General features: G+C 41.5%; 2 protein-coding genes across 8 annotated transcripts; both read left to right on the forward strand.

The window, feature by feature from the left end:
- The first annotated feature begins 3,776 nt into the window (after positions 1–3,776).
- On the forward strand, positions 3,777–12,526 carry fosb (FBJ murine osteosarcoma viral oncogene homolog B). 6 transcript variants are annotated; one of them, XM_068316485.1, is made up of 6 exons: positions 3,777–4,048; positions 4,362–4,549; positions 6,268–6,681; positions 7,136–7,243; positions 7,528–7,872; positions 8,033–12,526. In XM_068316485.1, the coding sequence occupies exons 1-6, from the start codon at positions 3,985–3,987 to the stop codon at positions 8,096–8,098; spliced, it is 1,185 nt and encodes a 394-aa protein (XP_068172586.1). In that variant the 5' UTR covers positions 3,777–3,984; the 3' UTR covers positions 8,099–12,526. The 6 variants fall into 6 exon arrangements, with proteins under 6 accessions (XP_068172586.1, XP_068172585.1, XP_068172581.1 ...); XM_068316484.1 differs by having other exon boundaries at positions 4,312–4,549; positions 7,528–12,526; XM_068316480.1 differs by having other exon boundaries at positions 7,528–12,526.
- Positions 12,527–14,200: 1,674 nt separating this feature from the next.
- c6h19orf47 (chromosome 6 C19orf47 homolog) lies at positions 14,201–19,568 on the forward strand. Of its 2 annotated transcripts, none has more exons than XM_068316487.1 (8): positions 14,201–14,242; positions 15,214–15,301; positions 15,718–15,832; positions 15,937–16,018; positions 16,164–16,289; positions 16,419–16,493; positions 17,104–17,174; positions 17,272–19,568. In XM_068316487.1, exons 1-8 carry the CDS (start codon positions 14,224–14,226, stop codon positions 17,806–17,808), a joined length of 1,113 nt encoding a protein of 370 aa, XP_068172588.1. In that variant the 5' UTR covers positions 14,201–14,223; the 3' UTR covers positions 17,809–19,568. The 2 variants fall into 2 exon arrangements, with proteins under 2 accessions (XP_068172588.1, XP_068172587.1); XM_068316486.1 differs by having other exon boundaries at positions 16,419–16,568; positions 17,272–19,567.
- Positions 19,569–20,137: the final 569 nt, after the last annotated feature.

The following is a 20,137-nucleotide window of genomic DNA, read 5'->3' on the forward strand; positions in this document are numbered from 1 at the left end:
AATCTTGTGATTTGCTGAGATCTGACGGTTTTGTCTTGTGCCGTTTCTGGAATAAAGGAACACAGGTATCTGAGGCCCGGAGCCCTCCGGTCTGCTCCACACTGACACTATCTACCTATCTCTGGGATCTCTGGGTTTATATATTGGTAGATATACTGTATATCTAGATGGTTTGATTAGTGAGCTCCAATGAAAAAAGGAAGTTTCTTTGCTCCACTCTTGCCTGCAACACTAAAAAAGACAAAACCATCTCTGAGACAACAAACAGGACAAACCGCACTTAGTCCCTGGGGATCATTTAAATAATTATAAAAAGGAAAACAGGGGCAGGTGAAGCTTGTTTATTTTGTGCCTTCACTCAAAATTAACAAATTACAGTACATGAGCTGAGTAAACAAAGAAGTAGAAACACGATATGATAAAACGTCAATGCAGCACCAAAACATGCAGCTCCAAACTTCTATATTCTAGAGTTCACACCTGATTTAAACCTTCAAGCATTCATCCTCTGATTGACTTTGGATTAAAAAAGACAACAAACTAACTGGATTGGAATTAAAAAGTAAATGTTAAACATTTAAGTTAAAAAAAAAGAAAGACAGAAGTTGCTTTTCAGAATTTGAAGAGATGATATGCCAAACTCAAACATTTATGATCATTTATCATCTGAACTCGTTTCATCCCAACTTAATACAGCACACAAGATCCATGTTTACACAGGCGTGAAGGAAGGATTTCGACTTCGCCAAGGAGGAATTACTGGATTAAAATTAAAACAGATGTATTATTGAGCTATTACAGCGACAGGTCTCAATCTCCCACATGACAGACGTGTAATTATAAACATGTAAGCATGTTTTAATAAGTTTCAGGGATTTTTAGTTAAAGCCTGAGCTAAAAAGTCAAGTTGAGCCTAACTTTTTCATAAACAATCTTCGCCTCAGTTTCAGTTTTATTGGTTTGAGTGATATGTGTGTGTGTGTGTGTGTGGGGGGGGGGGGGTGATGGGGTGAGACATTTTGGTTGGCCATAGAAGGACGGATCATATTTCCCTCAGTGAAGAGGGGAGAGCCTGTGAGAGTTATGTAATGTTGTTGTGATATGGAGCCACCACTACTCTGAAGTGGGACAGGCCTGTTCTGTTGCCTGGTAACAAATATTTTGGGCAGGAAGAACAGGCAAACACAGCCCGCCTTCCAGAGGGAAACGAGGGGCCGGCCTTGTGCGCGCAGAGCGCAGCGCAACTTTGGTGGCTTCCCGAAAATACGCTAAGAGACAGGGGCAAGCAAAACAAAGCACATGAGTGGCAGCAGACGGCACTGCAGCTATTTTTTACCTGGACCGCCTGGAGTCTAGACCACCACAGGTTGTAAACAAACAGTGGACGAGAGAAATAGTTTGGAGAGAGGAGTGCGCAGACTAAATTTAGCCCTGACTACTACAGACGTTTGCAAGACTGTGTCAGTGTGTGCTTTAGACCGATGCTGCAGTAGTTTTTACATACTTTCAAAAAATTATCAAGGACACTTAAGGGAGAGGGGGAAAAAAAGGGATTTAGTTGCAATTGCTTCGGGGTTTTTTTTTTTTTTTTGTGGTTTTTTTTTTAGCAACTGTTTGCATGAAGAACCTAAAAGCAGCTGCACTTCACGGATTCCATTCCAGTCGTTGACAAATCTCGACACAGTCCATCTTTACATGAACATGAACGTTGTTTTGAAGCACACCACTGAGTCCAAGTCTGCTTCTTACTCACACATTTACAACACAGTGCTTATTTTTTTGAATAAAATTATTGTTAAACCGTGCGGCGCGGGTGCGCACTGCTGTTCCTCCTGTGCGTATTTGCATAACCTACCATCATCCGCATAAAACACGGAACAGAAAGCGTAACGTCACGCGTTTACACACAACAACACAACTTTCCGTGATGAGAACACACTCGACGTGAATCCCACGGACCGACATGTGTCCACAGAGATCGACGCAGTCAGAACTCTCTCTCTCTCTCTCTGTTCTCTGCGCGCAAAGAATCCGGAAGCCATATTGCATGTCTGTCAGGCCCGGTTACCACGGAAACCCGTTGCTAGGCGGCATAACAAAAAAGACCAAATTTATACGTCCTTGCGTCAGAGGCGACGGCGTATCCATGGCGACCAAACGCTATACACATGCAGCAGCCCCGTGGATAGCACATGGTTCCCGGCCTCCGGGTTTAAAGTCATTATCGTGTATTTACGCGGGTATTTACTGCGTTTAAGAGCTTTTAACGGCGTGGAGAGGGGGGAGCACGTCTGGAACGATCCCCGTGGAGTCAACTTGTCATCTTTATCAATGTTTTATAATATGAAGCATATTCAGCAGACCAATTCTAATCATCTTTATGATTTATTAACTCTTATGGTGTCAGGTCCCGTTATGTTTTCGTCTGTGCGCCCGTGGTTCCGAGCTATTCGCCTACTTTTATCAGACCATTCGCCTAAATTGGAGCTCTTTTCATTCAGGATTTAGTCATCCCATTTCAGCAGCGGTAGCACCGGTAACGGTAGTCCGGATGGGACAGAATGTCCTCCGTGGGTCGTCGTCTCTGACGTTGTCGAGCTGACTAATAATTCGCTATCCCCAACTCCTCTCCTTTTGTTCACGCCTTTTCTCAAATCATCCCTTACACAGCAGCAATCTTACCCCCCCCCCCAACATTGTTTGACATCAGAGGCAATAAAAACGTAAGCCTTGTATTTTAAAATCGCCATTCTCAATTTGCCAACCCCTACTACCCAAAAAAAGCCAGCCTCCCACCTGCCACATTCCCACTGGTGTCCTCATGTAGGCTATAATAATGAATCATGTTCTAGTCGTCTGGATGATATTTGCAATGACAGGCGGCGATTTCCGTCACTGCTGATGACAGAGTTGCGCTGATGTTCACCGATCGTCCTCAGGATGTTTATTGGGAGTGGACGCGCTCCTGTCGGGGCTCCGTGGGCTCCGTGGCACCCTATCCAGACCGGCCGGACGACTGGATGCATTAGGATATGATTTATAGATACATGATTTCTCAATCTCATGTGTACGGGATTACCACAACCACCGTGTTCAAACTGTGGGAGTGTTCAAACACAATGGAAATAGGTCTTCCACCCATCGGAGTGGAATACTGCATGGGGGCGTGTCGTGAGAAACTTTACAGCAGGATTTCCCTCACATTCCTGACGGGATTCCGTCCTGGGATGACATAGGTACTCCATAAATGAGCAAATTGTATGTTATTTTTGATATTTAATAGGATGGAGCGGTAACTCCACTCACCACAGCAGATCACGTCTTTTATCGTCTGTCCAATACTGATAGGGATCCATGTTGACAACAATACAAACAACAAATAAACTGCTTTGTTCAAGTAAATGAAGACAACACTTCCTGAACAGCTTTCTGAATACATTATAGAATTATTATAAAATGCTCTTTTGACGTAGTCATGACTCAAAATATATTCCAGTCGAAATAGACAAACAGGTTAAACTAAACATATACTTTCCATATTTAGCTGAAGTTTCCTTAAAAAATTCTCTTATCTCCTGCCTTTGATAGAATAAAAAAAAAAATCTATTATTATCCGTTGGCGAGGTGAGCTTCTGGTCCGTTTCAGTGGGTGAGGGAATCCCTCAACGTCACCAAGGATACCAAACACAACAAGGACAAATATGGGCATGTACGTCAGCGGAACTCCGAGGCGGGACCAGACGTGCCGTGGTTGAACTCGGCGAGGATGGATTCATTCATAAGACAAGATCTGCTACTGTGCACCGTAAAACAAGCTAACGTCCGCGTCTCCCACATTCCGTGGACTTTATGGATATATAGCCACGCGTTTTACCCACGGATACAGAAGAGCGATCAGAGGATTTTAAAGCTAAACGTGGCGACTGTTTCAACACAACTTGGACACTTTTCCTCTCAAAACGGGGAACTGGATTAAGCCTCTTCATGCAACTTTTTTGGAAAGAAACTAATAGCGTCTCACTGGGTGATACGAAAAAAATCAGTATCTGTAAGTCGACTTTTATTTTATATGATCGATCAAGGTTTGTTTTGTTTTTTTGTTTTTTTTTTTAAATCGGCGCGTTAGAGTAGTTCAGAAACATGTCTGGATAGATTTCCTTGTTCAGAGTCCTTTCGCGCAACAATTTACGCGTCTGGAGTTGTCGAGGAGTTTTATTCAGTGCGCCTCGCTGGTGGTGGGGTTATATAATAGTCTTTAAAATCCATCAATGTAACTTTCTGCCTATAACATCAGTCGTTCTCTCCTTACAGTACCTCTTCTTAAGTAATCTTCTTGTGCGTGCCGCTACCTGTCGTCACAGGTGACATCGCGCTCTCACCGGTCACTGCAGGTGTCACGTTCTCTCGCTCTCCCTCCGGGGAAATGTACCAAGGGTTCCCCGGTGACCCAGACAACGGATCCCGTGGAAGTTCGTCTCCATCCATAGAGTCCCAGTACCTTTCCTCCGTGGACTCCTTCGGGAGCCCGCCGACCACCTGTGCTCCACAGGTAACTCGTAAACTATTTTAGAATCACATATTATCAAGAATTGGAAAAAAGAAAGAAAAAAGAATTCATTTTACAGCTGCTTATTTGTGTGACAGATTGGTTTCCACAAATCAATACACGATAAAGGTGTTATCAATTTTATAATTCTAATAATAATTATTATTATCATATAATTAAATTACATATTTTTTTATAATAAATATATTTTGGAATTTTAAGTTTTATATGGCTTGAAACAGTAGAAGAAACAGTGTTCCCTAAAATGTGCTATATTATCAACTCGTCGTTCATGTCGACGCATGTCATGACAGTACAATCTGAAACAAGTAAAATGACATAGATAAACATCATATTCTATGTTTTATTTAAGATATCTTATTTCTAAAACTTTGGTATCGCGTTTTTAATCAATATTTTTTCAGAATATGAGGTTTTTAATGATGTGAATCCGCCTCCGTGAGCGTCCCGTGTAAACAGTGCGGTGTGGGTTTATTTCTCGTCGGTCCGGGTCTCGCCGCGGTGGACGCGCTACATCTCTGACAGCGTGCTCGGCATGCCGCAGCCCTGATGACACGGTCCTGGAACTCTCCTACGTCAGCGTCGTGGCCCCGCCCCTATCCGCTGCTCTCTCTCTCCCTCTCCGCGCGCGCACCCGCGCGCCTCTCTCAGGCCTCGCCATGACGTAAATGCTTTTTCTATTTTGGAGCGCTACGCCGAGTTGCCAAGGGGAACACCGGGGGTGTGACGGGGGAGGAAGAGGGAGGAGGAGGAGGAGGAGGAGGAAGGCGGTGACGGAGAGAAATGATTGGTCGGCGCGGTTTCTTTCAGGGCTTCCTGATCCAATGTCTTCACGCGTTTTTGCGCGACTGTTAATGAATACTGTCCCCCTCTGGTCTGAGCTAAAAACTAAAATACAGGCAGAATACACTATTCTGTGTTTAAGCCTTCATACTAAAAGAATGAAAACGTTAAAAGAAAATTAAAGAAAGAAATCAAAAGAAAATCCAAATTTTTTCTTAGAATGTCTAGTTTCCCCGCCCCTCCTTTTGTCCTTCTTACGTTATTTGTTTACTTATCTCTTAATAGATGTTATTTAAAAAAAATTCCACATTTTTTGTACGTCAATTTCTAAAATTATTTGACCTAGTCCTTTTAAGTTAGAAAACTCTAAAATTAAAATGCAATTTCAATGTAGATGACTGACATTCTAATTTTATTCTTCACAACTTTTAGAACTATTTTCCACACTTGTTGTGTCATTAATCTAAATGTTAAGTGTTTTGCATTCTAAACTATGTTCTTGAATAAGATTGATTAAGATTTTTAATGTCATTTATTTGACAAAAAAAGAGCAGGGAAATAAAATATGTGGTAGCAATGGCAGCACATGGCTGTAAGGTAAAGTTTATCCAGAGATGATTCAGACGTGATCATTTCTTGTTGTCCTGGTCCTCTGGTAACAAGAATCAAAAACTCTGTCCAGTGGTAGACATGAATATAAGAGGACTTTAAAATGTCCTGTGAGCACACATATATTCAGGAGAAAGGAAGTGCATCATTTCATCCTGTTGTAAACCAAGTTCTTTGCCATAAGGAGTGGTTTTATCTACTGGAGGTGTCATTGTAGCTCCAATAAAGCGTTTTTTTCTTTTTAAATTACAATCTCACTATTTCTAACTTGTTTCCATGTGCATTTCTGCATTGGTTTGTCTAAACAGGTTCACTCTATCTTTGCTCCTGTTCCTACTCAGGAGTGTGTGTCAGCAGGAGCTGGCTTGAGCATTGTGGACAGCGGGCCGGGGGCCAGTGTTCAAGGGGAGATGCCCGGTTCATTCGTGCCAACAGTCACTGCCATCACCACCAGTCAGGACCTGCAGTGGATGGTTCAACCAACACTCGTCTCATCTCAGGCCTCTGGGCAAAGTGGGTCCACTGGCACCACCACCATGACCCAACCAGTATCGCTGGTTGACCCGTACGACATGCCGGGTCCCAGTTATTCTTCGGGGTCTGCGTTCACCCCTCCAAGTTCAGATCCGGGCCCAGCTCCAGGCCCGATCCGACATTCCAGAACACGTAGCCGCCGTGCACGAGAAGAGTCTGTGAGTGAAGATGGAGATGTTGGTGTGTTAGTAAGTGTGTGTGTTTGCTCGGTTTGTTTGTTGACTCTCGTGTTGAATATGCAGTGCAGGTACATGGCTAATTGGCTGAATCAGATCAAGCTTTCTGTGACGTTAATGATTAGTATGCACAAACACATTCAGGCTAAAAGTAGCAAAAAATGGCACTTCACTGTCTACAGTGGTGACTTCTCATTTACACAAACCTATTAGGCTGGAGAACATCAGGTCTGGACAGAGCTGGTAAAAGGGATTTGTGGGAGGAGAACACAAACTGGATAAAAATACAATCAGAATGTGAAAAATATTATCACACCTTTCCTTCAGAAAAGACAGAATTCACTCTCAGGACAGCCATCGCCTACCCTGTGTGCCAACACTGCTATTTGTACGATAGGACTACTTTTTCGAGAATCATGCCGAAAATTCCCATCCTAATCCGTCGATGCTTTCTCTGTTATTCTAGCTGACACCTGAGGAGGAGGAGAAGAGGCGAGTTCGACGAGAGAGAAACAAGCTGGCTGCTGCCAAATGCAGAAACCGTCGGAGAGAGCTGACAGACAGACTACAGTCAGTGAGTGTGACGCTGTTATAATGAGCAATGACCTTAATTACATGCTGCCTTCATTTTAAGACAAACATGACCATCCACAGTACAGCAGTGTGTATGTAAATAGGAGGGTTATCATATTAATGTCTCTTACATAAGATTTCACACATATCAACCTGAAGGGGTGGAAGCATTACCGCTGACACGGATGCGTCCACCTTAGAGACGTTGTGTTGCTTTCTGTTGCACATCTCACCCACCTTTGTCTTCTTCCGTGTCTTTCTTCCCCACTCTGTGCCTGCCCACAGGAGACCGACATACTGGAGGAGGAGAAGGCCGAGTTGGAAGCTGAGATATCTGAGCTGCAGAAGGAGAAGGAGCGACTGGAGTTCGTCCTGGTGGCCCATCAGCCAACCTGTAAGATCCAGTACCAGGACCAACCTCAGCAAGGCTCATCACAGCTCCCTCCAATGCAGTCCCAGCTCCCTCCCCAGACCTTGCAATCTTCTGTCTCCAATGTGGGCTTGACCATCAAGGAGGATACTTTCTATCTGCCTCCTCCTTATACAGCCAATCCAGCTTCTACACAGCCCCAGCCAATGGTTCAGCCGCAGCAACTCCAACAGCAGCCTCAGCCAGGGATAATGCAGGAGGTAGAGTTTTCTAGTTCTTTCTATGGCTCAGGTGAGCGGGCACCAGCCGGTCCATGCCTTATGCCCAGCGACAGTGGTGGTGGTGGTGGTAACAATGACGATGCGGCCATTGCCAGCTACAACGCCTCATACACATCTTCATTTGTGTTCACCTACCCAGAGGGAGCCTGCGGGGTCAGTGCCAACCAGCGGAACAGCAGTAGCGAGCAGTCATCTGATTCCCTGAACTCTCCTTCACTGCTGGCACTCTGACTGACCGACACACACACAGGCACACATATCAATCCACACACACATTGCACTCGCTGGAAGTAGAGGCTGAGGCAAGTACATGCACATTAACCATCAGTCTCATCGTAAAACAAACAAGCAATCAAGTATTTTTGATTGGCTTCATGTTTTGCACATTTTGAAAAACATTCCAATCAAGAGCCATTTAAATAACGCTGAGCTTAAACCATTAATCTTACCTTTTGTGTTATCGGAAAAGCTGCAACTGGACAATCTACAGTACCGGTCAAAAGTTTGAACTCCCTGTCCAAACTTTTGAGCAAAGACTGAGTCACAAGATCCAGTCCAAGTTGCCTGAATTAACATATTGACAAAAAATAGTCTCAAATCTCTAACATGTACAGTCCACTGAGTGAGACTCCGACAAGCACCAGTGCCCCCACCTTGTTCCCTCTGCTGGTTGACCCTTTTCCAATGCTCTTGCTCTCATCCTGTTCCATCCTTCTCTGCCTTCTTCCACTTTGCTGAATGTATTTGTGAAGCTCTAAAAAAAAAAAAAAAAAAGGAATGAAGACACTTTGATCAGGGGCTTTTCTTGGGGAATACAAACGGCTGATTATTTGCTCACCTCTAACCCTTCATCTGCTCAACTTGCCTCTGCTTCTTCATTTGCTGCTTGGACTTGGCAAGATGGGATTTAGGTGTCACAGCCTCTGCTAAAACGTGTGCTTTCTTCTGTTGTTTAAAAAGAAAAGTTCTTCTGCCATCTGCCTGCGTGCCATGCCACCCATCTGCCCATCTGTTTCTCCTCTTGTGTCTGTGTTTCTCCCTCTCTCTGAAGTCTTTGAACCCCGAGAGCCCGAAGACCTCCTCCAGCCCTTGGGACCTTGAGTGAATGATGGCCCAACTAATGCGCCCTTTTGCACCCTCACATACAAGAACATGGATGCAACCCCCCCATTACAGAAGAACTTATTTCACGGAGTGTATCACTCAAAGCGGATCCTTACAGCAAACAGCAGCTAAATACTTCAACACGCACATAATCAATGAAAGCAACACACGAGACGGACGCCACTGTCTTCTGCTGAGCCATTTTTTTGTTGTTCAAACAATGATTAGACACATCCAAGGTGTTCAAAGTGAGGATGGAGAGAGGTTTAGCAGGATGAGAGCAGGAACATGCTACCTAGTCGGATAGACTCAAATCATTACAGTTACAGACGATGGATAAAGAGGATGACTCCAATCCGTATCATCCATTTTTAAACCAAATGTTGAAAACAAAGAAAGAGCTAATGTTAAAAACAAAGCAAAAAAAAAAAAAAAACACAACTGAGAAATAAAAAAAATTAAAAAAAAGATCTGCTCTTGCAAACTGCGTGTAAGGGTGACCTCAGTAAAAACACCTCCATACCGCAGAGCCTCATCACTTTGGGCCCCTACGTGTGCATATTCCCACCATCGCTTTGACGTCTCTGAACTGAAGATGCAGACGTTTTGTTGCATCAAGATCCGCGTTTTTTCTCAGAATCAATCAGATGTGAACCAATGCCTTTATTGAGAGAAAACACATTTTGTGTGGTGATTCAGACAACCTCGAAACACTGGGCTCAGCAGCTTCTGTGCCCCCCCCCCAGCTCTCTTGATGGAGACCAGGCTAGGGTACGTTTATTGTGAGTGTGTCCACTCTGAGGCACCTGGCCCATTTATTTCTTTCTTTACTGAGGTTGATTTGACAGAGTGTGCACAAAGCAAGACCCAGAAACAAAAGAAGCGATCATGTAGGCTGATGTTTTGGAGTTTGCGTCCTCTCTATGCCTGTGAATTTGTATAATTTGTTTTGCCTGTCTAAGTGAGAATTGCTCTATATTTTTATGTCTATCTTTGTTTATGTGTTTGTTTTGCATTGACCTCTGCTTTCATTTGTACTGTTGCCATTTTTTTTTCTTTTGGTTTTTTTTTAATCAGAAGATGTCCTTATAACTGTTGCTATTATTGCTTTGTAATTATTGTTTCATTATTTCACTGTATTTTCTTTTGGCAACTTCGGAGGCATGTTGTGCACTACATAAAAAATCTAATTCTAAGACTATATGCATATACATACAGTATATACAGGTATCATGTATATATGAATGTATGTACCATGATTGTCAAGTATGAATGTCTGCAGATCTAAATGGGATATTTTTGTCAATGAAGAACAAGAAAAAATGTTACGGAGGTTTAGTTTTCAGATAAATATTTTTCTAAAGGAACAAAAAAATGTAATAAATTTGAAGTATACCCTGTCCCTAAACATGAAGCACGATGTCACTGCCTCTATTAATATGTATTTATGTTTTATAAACAATGTAAAGCACTATTCAAGTTATATTACATGTATGTTTATAATTATGATGTTACAAGGTTGTGGTAACACCTTTTGGTTTGTTTGTTTGTTTGTTTGTTTGTTTGTTTGTTTGTTTGTTTTTTTCTCTGAGGTCTGTCCCATTACAACTGACACCTTAATGCCAATTGATTTTTACCAGATTCAAAACCGGAGGAAAGAAAGACTGAAAGTCAGTGGATACTTTAAAAATGCTTAGACTACAGTATAAAGACTATATTATTGCATTTATGCATCAAGTATTTCATATTCTACCATTCAATAACATTTTCCAATAGAAATGTGTTTGACGGTTAATCACAGCTTTAGCTTTGATATGAACATCATGATGAGAAAGTTTATTCATTCCTGTACACAAACCAATATGTTTTCTAAATTGGAATAAAATCATCTGTGGTTGTATTTGCTGAATAGAAGCTTTATTTTCAATAAATAAACATCTTCATTCAGAACAATGCCTTTATTCATGATATCAGATTTTGTCGAGATTTGGCTGTTGGTGGTCAGAAAATGGGCAGACCTGATTTTGAAAATGTTGAATAAGATATTGGAGATGCCTTCTGATTTCTCTCCAAATGCAAATGTGATGAGAATATGTTCTTGTGTGAGAAAAAGCATAAAACATATTCAATAGTTCTCATGTAAATAGGTTTTTGTGGTGCTACTTATGGTATTCTCTAATGACGAAGCAGTTTCACATTGTATGGTGTAAAGTTGAACATTGCTGTTGTATTATTCAGGACGGAAGCCAATAACACAGTGAATTGCCAGCAGCTAAAGCTCTAAAAACCCAGTAATCACTCAGTGGTTACATCGTGATTTAATATTGTCTAAAAGTGTGACAGAACAGGTCCCAGTAGTCCTGTGGGCTGTACCTACACTACATATTAGATTCATTCTTCATCCAGTTTCCTCTTCCTTGGATACAATTCAAGTGGTCTGAATGTGCTCACGTATTTAATGTGTTATTCTGTAGGGTAACAATAACAAACGGGCTGCTAATTAATTGGAAATAGTGAGAAAGAATAGAAAGACCAGGAGAAATAGTTAACTACCAGCTATAAGAGAGAAACTGCCTGCGCCCATGTGTACTGTACAACAGCTATGCTAGTCTTAACTGAATAAGAGCTTTCTTATTTTTCTATGATGAGGTGAATGTTGCTACGTGATTCTATTTTTCCACGGGTCCCATTTACATTCTGATTTAGTTTCTCTTTGAAAAGAAATGCAATACTTATTATCCCCTTGGATAGACATAATGTAGCAAGTCCTACCGCGTTTAAACTGATTGCTACCCTATGTCCAGTGTGATGATGTATTGCTGTAATTACTCAGTTGTGTTAGAATGTTAAATGTTGTTTTTCACATGTGTTGTCACGGTAAATCATGTAATATTGATGAAACTATATTTTTTCATTTATTATAGGTACGTTCAATTTAAAAAAACTAAATGTTTTTAAGTACATTCCTTGTATTATTTTTTGTGACAATATCTTTGTGACAGTCTTCATTTTTTGAGGGGGTGGGGGACATAATTAATGTAGTTGGTCACATTTGGAAATAGATGATATTCAGTATGAGTTGATGATTTTTGAAGAACTAAAAGGCCCAAAGATACTCTTTTTAAGAAGTGACATCATCAGACTTAAAGGTCAGATGTTGCTCAAGGTGCATGGATCACATAACTAGCTCATGATGGTGCTTAAAAAATTAAATAGTCTATTTTATCAGTGCATATGATTTAGCATTACTTACTATATCTCTATAGAATGCTATTGACTTATTTTTGTAACCAAAATGTCTGACAGATGTGCAGCTTTTGCAGACTATGTGATCTTCTGTGTCTGTATTTCATCTTCTGATGTTTTTTGTAACCTTAAAATTTTACATTACATTTTGGGGTGTTTTTTTTTTGGTTGTTGTTTGTTTCTAGACTGCAAAAGTTGGGTGAGTTGTCTTCTTTATGATTGACCAAATGCCATTCATTTCCAACTTGGGAAAAATTAATAAATAATTTGTCTCTCACATTAAGACACTTGGCCTTCATTTTACTGTTCTCTATTTGACCCACACAAGAAGTAATAAATAGCCTGAAATGTGATCATATTCATGTATGTACTGTGTATGAAAACAACTGATATTCATCGTCTTTTCGTGGCATGTTTATCTAGAATGAGAGAAAAAAAATGATAAAGTCAGTGCTTAATTCCTGGCATGGCTCAAGTAGAAGGAATTAATTTTAAAAATATTTCAGGGACATATAAATTATTCTTAAAACAAAAACATGGATAACATGTATAATGCAATAAATTGGTGATAAGATGCAGCACCAAGTGCTTACAGAAACAGGCTTCATTTAAAATGTAGCCTGTATTTGTATATGTATTTTTTAATTTTAACGATGGAGCCTGCTACTGACTTGCACAATTTACATTACATTCCTTAAAAATTAGATTATAGAAACATTAATCCGACAATCAGAGATCTCTAGAAGTCTTGATATCTCATTGCATCACAACCCCTGCAGAAAAATTCAGTTTGCCCAAAAACGTTTGGCGATAATTCAAATGAGAGAAAAAAAAAAGTGAGTCATCTTCTGTTTGAGCCAATAACAAATCAACGACCCAATACACAAAGACAATAAGTCTGGTTAGGAGTCATCCCTATTCATATGGGTGACGTTACTCCACCCCCACCCTTAAAAGAGCCATTACCTTAAACTGCACCAGGTGTAGTGGTTTCTAGGGATTGGAGCTAAATGCTGTATTGTGTGTGGCTGATTGATGCTCCTCCTCTGCTCAGAGACACTTTCTCCAGTTTGATCATGATTGTAGTGTCCTGTACAGCATCCACTACATTACTCTGTTTAATTTACAAAGGAAACACACCAGTGTATGCATGCTGTCCAGTACAGCGTGGAATGCAGTCACTTGTACACCAGCGTATGGCTCAACACAGGAGGGACAACTGGACTCAGCTGTCCACTTGAAGAACGCAGGTCACTCCTTGGAGGACAGTCATGTTCAGAGATTCAATTCGATTCAAAAAACTTTATTTGTCCCCAAGGGAAAAATGAGGGCACACAAAACAACAGTATTGACAGGTGTGAAAGACAGGATTGGTGCACAAAAAGGAAATGCAGAGTGCAAAGAGTAAAAACCAGACTCAATACACAGAAAACCAACGCTAACACTACAATACACAAACAGATATGTACAATATAAACAGGTATGACAAATATAAAATGATTATATAAAAAAGATGGTTTGAGAGTAGGTAGAGGGGCCATTTATGTCAAACTGAACACAGGAGGAGGATTAGGACACCATCTCTCAGCCACTTGATGCATGTTGACACACACATGTTGACACACACACACATGTTGACACACACACATGTTGACACACACCACACCACAACATCCCTTCACACCTGGGTGTGGCCCACCCTGATGGCTCACACGGGGGAGGAGGGGGTCGGGACAAAGGCCCCCTTCTGACCGGTAACGAGTCTCATTGTCCAGTGGTTTCGGTACCGGGACTCTACTGGACTACACCAGTCAGTCCGACCTGAAGCCGCTCTTCTCGTTCGCCCTCTCCCTGGACTACAAATCCCACACGGACCATCACCGGTTACCCATCAGCTGTTGCTCCTGGAGGAAGTTGCGTCACCGGAGCCGCGCGAGCTCTCCGGATATAGATTAGCGTCACCGCACATTCGTTGTAGACATGGCGTCCGTGACAACAGGTAAAGGCACAAAGGCCCGGCGAGCCAGCGGTTTTATTTAACCACCGTGGAGGTGTTTGGCGTTCGGTTTTATTTTAGCCTCCGTCTGCTGTGTGGTTTCTGCGGCGCCTCACCGGGTTTTCCTCCGGTTGCTGTTCGGTGCCGGTACAGCCTGCTAGCTCTCTGCTAGCAGCGCCAGCGGGAATGCTAACGCAGGATGCTAACTCACCGGTTTTCATATTTTCCCTTCATAAAATTTTTATAACGATTCATTCAACATTTGTAGAGCAGATATCAAAAGAGCACCCGGCGTGGAGTTTTGGCTGTGTGTTTAAATCGGCTAGCACGGCTAGGCAGTCATTGTGTGTGTGTTAGATGAGCTGAACGGTACTGACAGCCGGCACTGCCATCAGTGGAAGCTGTTCAAAGTTCTTTATTCAGGTGGTTGTCGGTCGTGGTTTGTCGCTGTGTTTTGGTCAGACATGTGTGAACTTTATTCTCTGCGTGAGTCGTCTTCTATCAATCTGGTCTGGAAGCTTTCGACGGCTCCAGTCTGAAGACCTTAATTATTTGTGTTATAAATAACCTGCAGCTGGCCGGGGTCAGCATGCTGCCTGTCCTCCTCTGTATGCCAGGCCGAGCCTCCATTGTGCGGACTTAGATCAGTCGTGGACCGTGATTTTTGGGTAATTCGATGTTCGTTTGAAAACGAGTGTTGTTTTCTCGCAAACTAAAGTCACTAGAAAACAGATTGTTTGTTTCTCACATGATTCTGTTAAATATCTCCAAACTACCTAGTGTAAATACATGTAAGGTTTGGATCTGGATTTCTGATCAGGTTGAAAGTTATTTGAACATCTACTACATTTTCAATTTGTATTTTTTTATCATATATATGCTACATATATAGTATTTTCACAAACATGGTTAATCAGAACAGTTGTACTGTAGGTCAGTACGTACTTGACTCAACATTTTCTTTTTTTCCCCAGCCACCTCAGAATGGATTCAATTTTTTAAAGATGCTGGAATCCCAGCAGGCCTTGCGGTCACTTATGCCGTCTCCTTTGTGGACAACAGGTAATATCATGCTACACTGAAACACACTGTTGTGGATTGGAATGTTTTATTTTGTTTGAACTACCACCTAAGACGGGAGTTAATCTGAAAAACAATTACCTCTACTTTGCTTAAGTTCCAAATTATAATAATGACTTGAACAGAGCGTGTTATTTTGATAAGGGGATTTGTTCGACTCCATAGGAGTCGTTAACATTCATATGAGAGACATTGTCTCACCCTGATGTGAGCCGTCAGCTGCAGTCAGGTGTTTTTTTTTTAACGTTCTTTATATTATGCGTTTTTAAGTAGGAAAATCAGTGCTCTCCAGCTTGCTTGGTATACATATAGATCACAAAACTTTAATGTGATGTAATGTTTGTATATTATCTAAGCAGGAGTGCATGAAATAATTTCTGGTTTTTATATCACTGCAGAATTCACAAGAACATGCTAATGGACCTTAGTAAAGACATCATGATGGACCTTGGCATCACAGTCATTGGTGACATCATTGCCATTCTCAAACATGCCAAGCAGGTCTACAGACAGGTGAGATCAAAGGTTCATATTGTGAAGAAAGTTATTTCTACCTGGGTTGGCTTTGGTGCCTTCATAAACTTTTACTTAACCTCTATAATATGTTACCTCTACAGGACATGTGTAAAATGGCTACAGAGGCCATCTCCTCAGGACAGACCAGTGTTAAAGCTGAGCTTAGAAGAACAGCCAATACCCGTAAGTACCTACATTTTGCTTTTCTAGCTCTTGTTTTTAGTCTTTTCTTTTGGTGCACATTTTCAAATCTATCTTGCCAGAGTTCCTGCTGAAAACAAGCTAAATCACTATTGCCTGGTCCTTTCCCTGTTTTGCTTTTGCTCAGCTGCTACTCGTATGATTGCCAACGCCTTGAGCCATGACTCCCCACCAGCCACTCCTGTGCGTCGCCCTGACAACCGCCTGTCTGTCACTGTGTCCAACACACAAGCAAACAAGATGAGCAAAGCAGGTAGCTGTTGTAAAGAATTATTTTCCCCTCCGAAGTCCCATTTTTCCTTTCCTTCTGTAGCCTCCCCTTGAGTTCTGTTTTCTTTCATATCCCTGCCTCACCCTCATGCCCCTACCCCTTTTTTGTCAGTTGTATGTCAGCCGGCTGATGAAGGAACTGGTACGCCAGTAGTGAAGCGGCGACGTGTGACAGCAGAGATGGAAGGCAAGTACATCGTCAACATGCCCAAAGGCACCACGCCTCGTACACGCCGCATCCTGGCCCAGCAGGCCAAAAAAGGTAGACCTGGCCCAGTGGCCTCGCCAACAAACCTCTCCAATAATGCTGATGCACATCACTGCTAACCCAAACTAAAAGATTACATCAACTCAACCTGAATGACTCTGTGTCACATTCTCTGTGAGCTTTGATTTCACTTAACCCTCTGAACCCTTTTACTCACACCCCTCAAACCCACTGTGCTAACCTGTGTTCTTCTGTCTCTCACCACCTAGATGTTACTTTTTTTAATCTGAATTCTCCGGATGTACATAGCTCAGTTATTCTGCCAGTGTTATAAAACCTAATTTTTTTCTTCTGGTGATATAAAAGTCACCATCAAACTATCAAATCTGGATAGTTGTAAAAGAAAAGCCAGAGCATTAAATATGATCATGTCTATCATTTTGATTGAAATACTTTAAAGCTGTGAGGCGTTTGCTTTTGCATGATGATTTTGATTTCTTCTCTAGCTGTTTGTAAGTTACTCTACAGATATTAAAATCCACACCAACAATGAACTCACCTTTGTAACAGTCTCTCATGTTACTTAAAGGTTTAAAACGCACATCTGTGTTTGAAAGACTTGGTGCCGAATCGAGAGCAGACACAACAACCAACATCAAGGTGAGACACACTGAACTTTATTTCTTAAATCTTGTTGGACTGTATTGGATGCAGACAGGAAGATAAGTTCCGCGCTCATAATGTGTATGTTTGGCAGCCCACTGGTGTGTTCAGCCGTCTGGACAGAGAGGTGCAAGAAGAACAGAAGGCAATGCCTGCAAAAGTCTCTGCAAGCATGGCTGAAGACCACGAGGATGACAGCGACACAGACGGCTCTGTCCTCCAGTACGCTGGTGTACTCAAGAAGTCGTCTCCCTCCCAGAGAAAAGAACCAGCAGTTAAATCAGCCCCAATCACCCTACGGCGCCTGGGAGGAAAATTCAAACTACCTCCATCTGAGACTCCCTCGTCCTCTTCGACTAACGGCCTCCTCCCTGCCAAGATTAGCGTGCTTCAGAGACTGGGCAAGGTCCCCGCCACACACCTGACCACGGCGTCGGCGCCAAAGCCGGCCGACACGCAGGACAACAGGGTGACGACCAGCACCAGGCCCAGAGCTCTGAAGAGACGAACCATAGCCAGTCCCAAGGTCAGCAGCAGCACAGGCGCCGTAGGTGGAGGAGAGAGTTTAGGTGCACAGATGGATGTCAGGGCTGTTAGTGTTTTTAAAAGACTGGGCAGCAAAAGAACCTAATGGATCCTGAAACCCCTAAAATTATTCACTCTTTTCGTAAGAAGGGTTAAATTATCCGTTTGTATCTTTTTGCATTTTATCCAGGACTGCGGATTGGATTGAATTTGTGCTGAGACTGAGTGATGGATGACTTGTCAGGGTTTTACTTATAGAATACCTGATGTTACTTGGTGACACTTTATCACTGGAAGATCATCTATCAGTGTCCAAGCTTTTAATTCTCCGTGTAACGTGTTGCTCAGACAGGAAGCTTTTTGTCGTGTCTGTCATATCTGCCCTTTATCGTTTTGATGAAATACATATTTATGAACTAGATTTATGAGCATGAGCATGACATCAACCTCGCCGCCATTATGGTGGTTTTTATTTTCCCCGGTTACACAACATTTAAAGATGCTGCTTTAAAAAAAAATTTATCTTTCCGAGTCATCCTCAGTAAATACAGTAAGGTACTGTAGTGGAAAGTTTTTCTCTGAGATGGACTTTGTGGTTGTTTTTTTAACACCTGTAATGTAATTACAATTCTAATGTACTGTTGAATCTCATGTCAGAGTTTTTTGGGTTTTTTTGACTTTTCAAATTTTGAAACGGCAGTCCAGCGTCAAACTAACAAACTATTTTTATGATTACATTTTTTATATTTCTTGTTATTTCACCACCTTGAATTACCTCCTCAGCCACATCGGAAAGTGCCATTGAAATTCTTGCTTTTTTGTTTCAGTGTGCAGAAAAAGTAAATTCAAATGGAAAAGCACCGCGCCTCCTTTTCTGCACTTTGCGGAGTAGAATTTCACACCTCAAGACATTAATGTCAGATTTTCTAACATAGTACTGCTCACTTTCTACAGCCACCTACTTGAAGGTCTGATCTGTAGAATATTACAAAATGCAATGTATAGATTTGTTAGACTTGATCTCAAACAACGTAGAACCAGTTCTGCATATTTTTCTATGTGGACATCCTTGTCTGTGTATCCTCATATAGAAACTCAGAGAAGCTGTTGGACCTGATGGATCAAACCAAGACTGTTTCACATCTTCACTTGGAATTTAATTGTAAGCAGAGGCGATTGAGTAATCAGAAACTTACATTTAAAATATAAATTTTACATAAAGAAAAGGGATTGTCCAGCGTTTAAATCAAGCGTGGAAACTGGCTATAGGGCAGCCACAAACAGCTTTTTTTAAGGTCCCACTACAGCATCTCAGTGGGGTTCAGGTCCACTGAGGCGCTGTGTTGGGAATAGGCCCCTCCAAAATTTTAGTATTTTATCAATCCTGATCAACTTTTGCTTCTCTCACAGCAGTGTAATGCTGGTTGAACTGTCAGTGTTAATGGAGCTTCATCAGATTGTGCTTTGGCACCCAGATCTAGATTTTTATGGCCTTTGAAACATTTATGTCGCCCTCCTCAGAACAAGTACATGTGCGATGGAACTGAGTAACATTCAGATGCATTACTGCCATAAATACAGGTAGATTTACACTCCTGGGAAAAAGACATGAGAACCTGTTTGTGTCATGTTTTGTGCAATTGCTCATTGTTTTATTGAGTAGAATATGTGACAATAAAATACAAGAATCTGATGTTTCTTGTAAGTTTTTTTAAATTATTTTCAAACAGTATTTTGGGCAAATCAAAAAAGTGAAATATGATTGTCTTATTTAATTTTTCTTTCGATATTTTCAGTCTTGCCTTGTGAGCTGGCAACTTGTCCAGGGTGTACCCCGACTCACCTCTAGTCAGCTGGGCTGATTAGGCCCCAGCATAAACATATAACCCAGATTAAGATAAACAGTTAAAGATGAATGTTCAATACGATGAATGAATGATATTCTCAGTGATGATGAACTTCTCTGAAGATCAATGGAGTTTTATTTAAAACTTAAGTTTCATGTTTGACCTACATGCATGCAGAAAACTGGTTCAAGAGGAAACAGCTGCTATGTATTGAGATAATGTTAATACTTATGAATAAGATCAAACTAGTTGACAATGCTGAAGCATCTGAATGTTTATTGAATAAAAGTACAATTAGTAAAATAATCATCAAATTATGTGAATCCAAAATCTAGGAGCAGTTTGATCAAGTTAATATAAGTTATGACAAGACTACATCATTCAGGTGCAGTAACATAATGGAGATTTTTTTTTAAAATGTGGCTAATCTATTAAATAATTCAGACCAAGACAATTTCCCCACCAATATTTAATAAGTGTAAAGAGCTTCAAACAGCGAAACTAAGAGACCAAAAACAGCTCCGGCTTTGTGTCACTTAGAACTTCTAAATTGATGGTTACACTTTATCTCTACAGCATGCAGATGCC

This window comes from Antennarius striatus, chromosome 6, assembly GCF_040054535.1.
Source record: "Antennarius striatus isolate MH-2024 chromosome 6, ASM4005453v1, whole genome shotgun sequence".
Classification (NCBI taxonomy): Eukaryota; Metazoa; Chordata; class Actinopteri; order Lophiiformes; family Antennariidae; genus Antennarius; species Antennarius striatus.

Coding starts and splice junctions, on each gene's coding strand:
- fosb (XM_068316480.1), top strand. CDS start 3,985: ATGCAACTTTTTTGGAAAGAAACTAATAGCGTCTCACTGGGTGATACG. Junction 4,049..4,361: donor TACGAAAAAAATCAGTATCT/GTAAGTCGACTT, acceptor CTGTCGTCACAG/GTGACATCGCGCTCTCACCG. Junction 7,244..7,527: donor TGACAGACAGACTACAGTCA/GTGAGTGTGACG, acceptor GCCTGCCCACAG/GAGACCGACATACTGGAGGA.
- c6h19orf47 (XM_068316486.1), top strand. Junction 16,569..17,103: donor GGCCCAGCAGGCCAAAAAAG/GTAGACCTGGCC, acceptor TGTTACTTAAAG/GTTTAAAACGCACATCTGTG. Junction 17,175..17,271: donor ACACAACAACCAACATCAAG/GTGAGACACACT, acceptor TATGTTTGGCAG/CCCACTGGTGTGTTCAGCCG.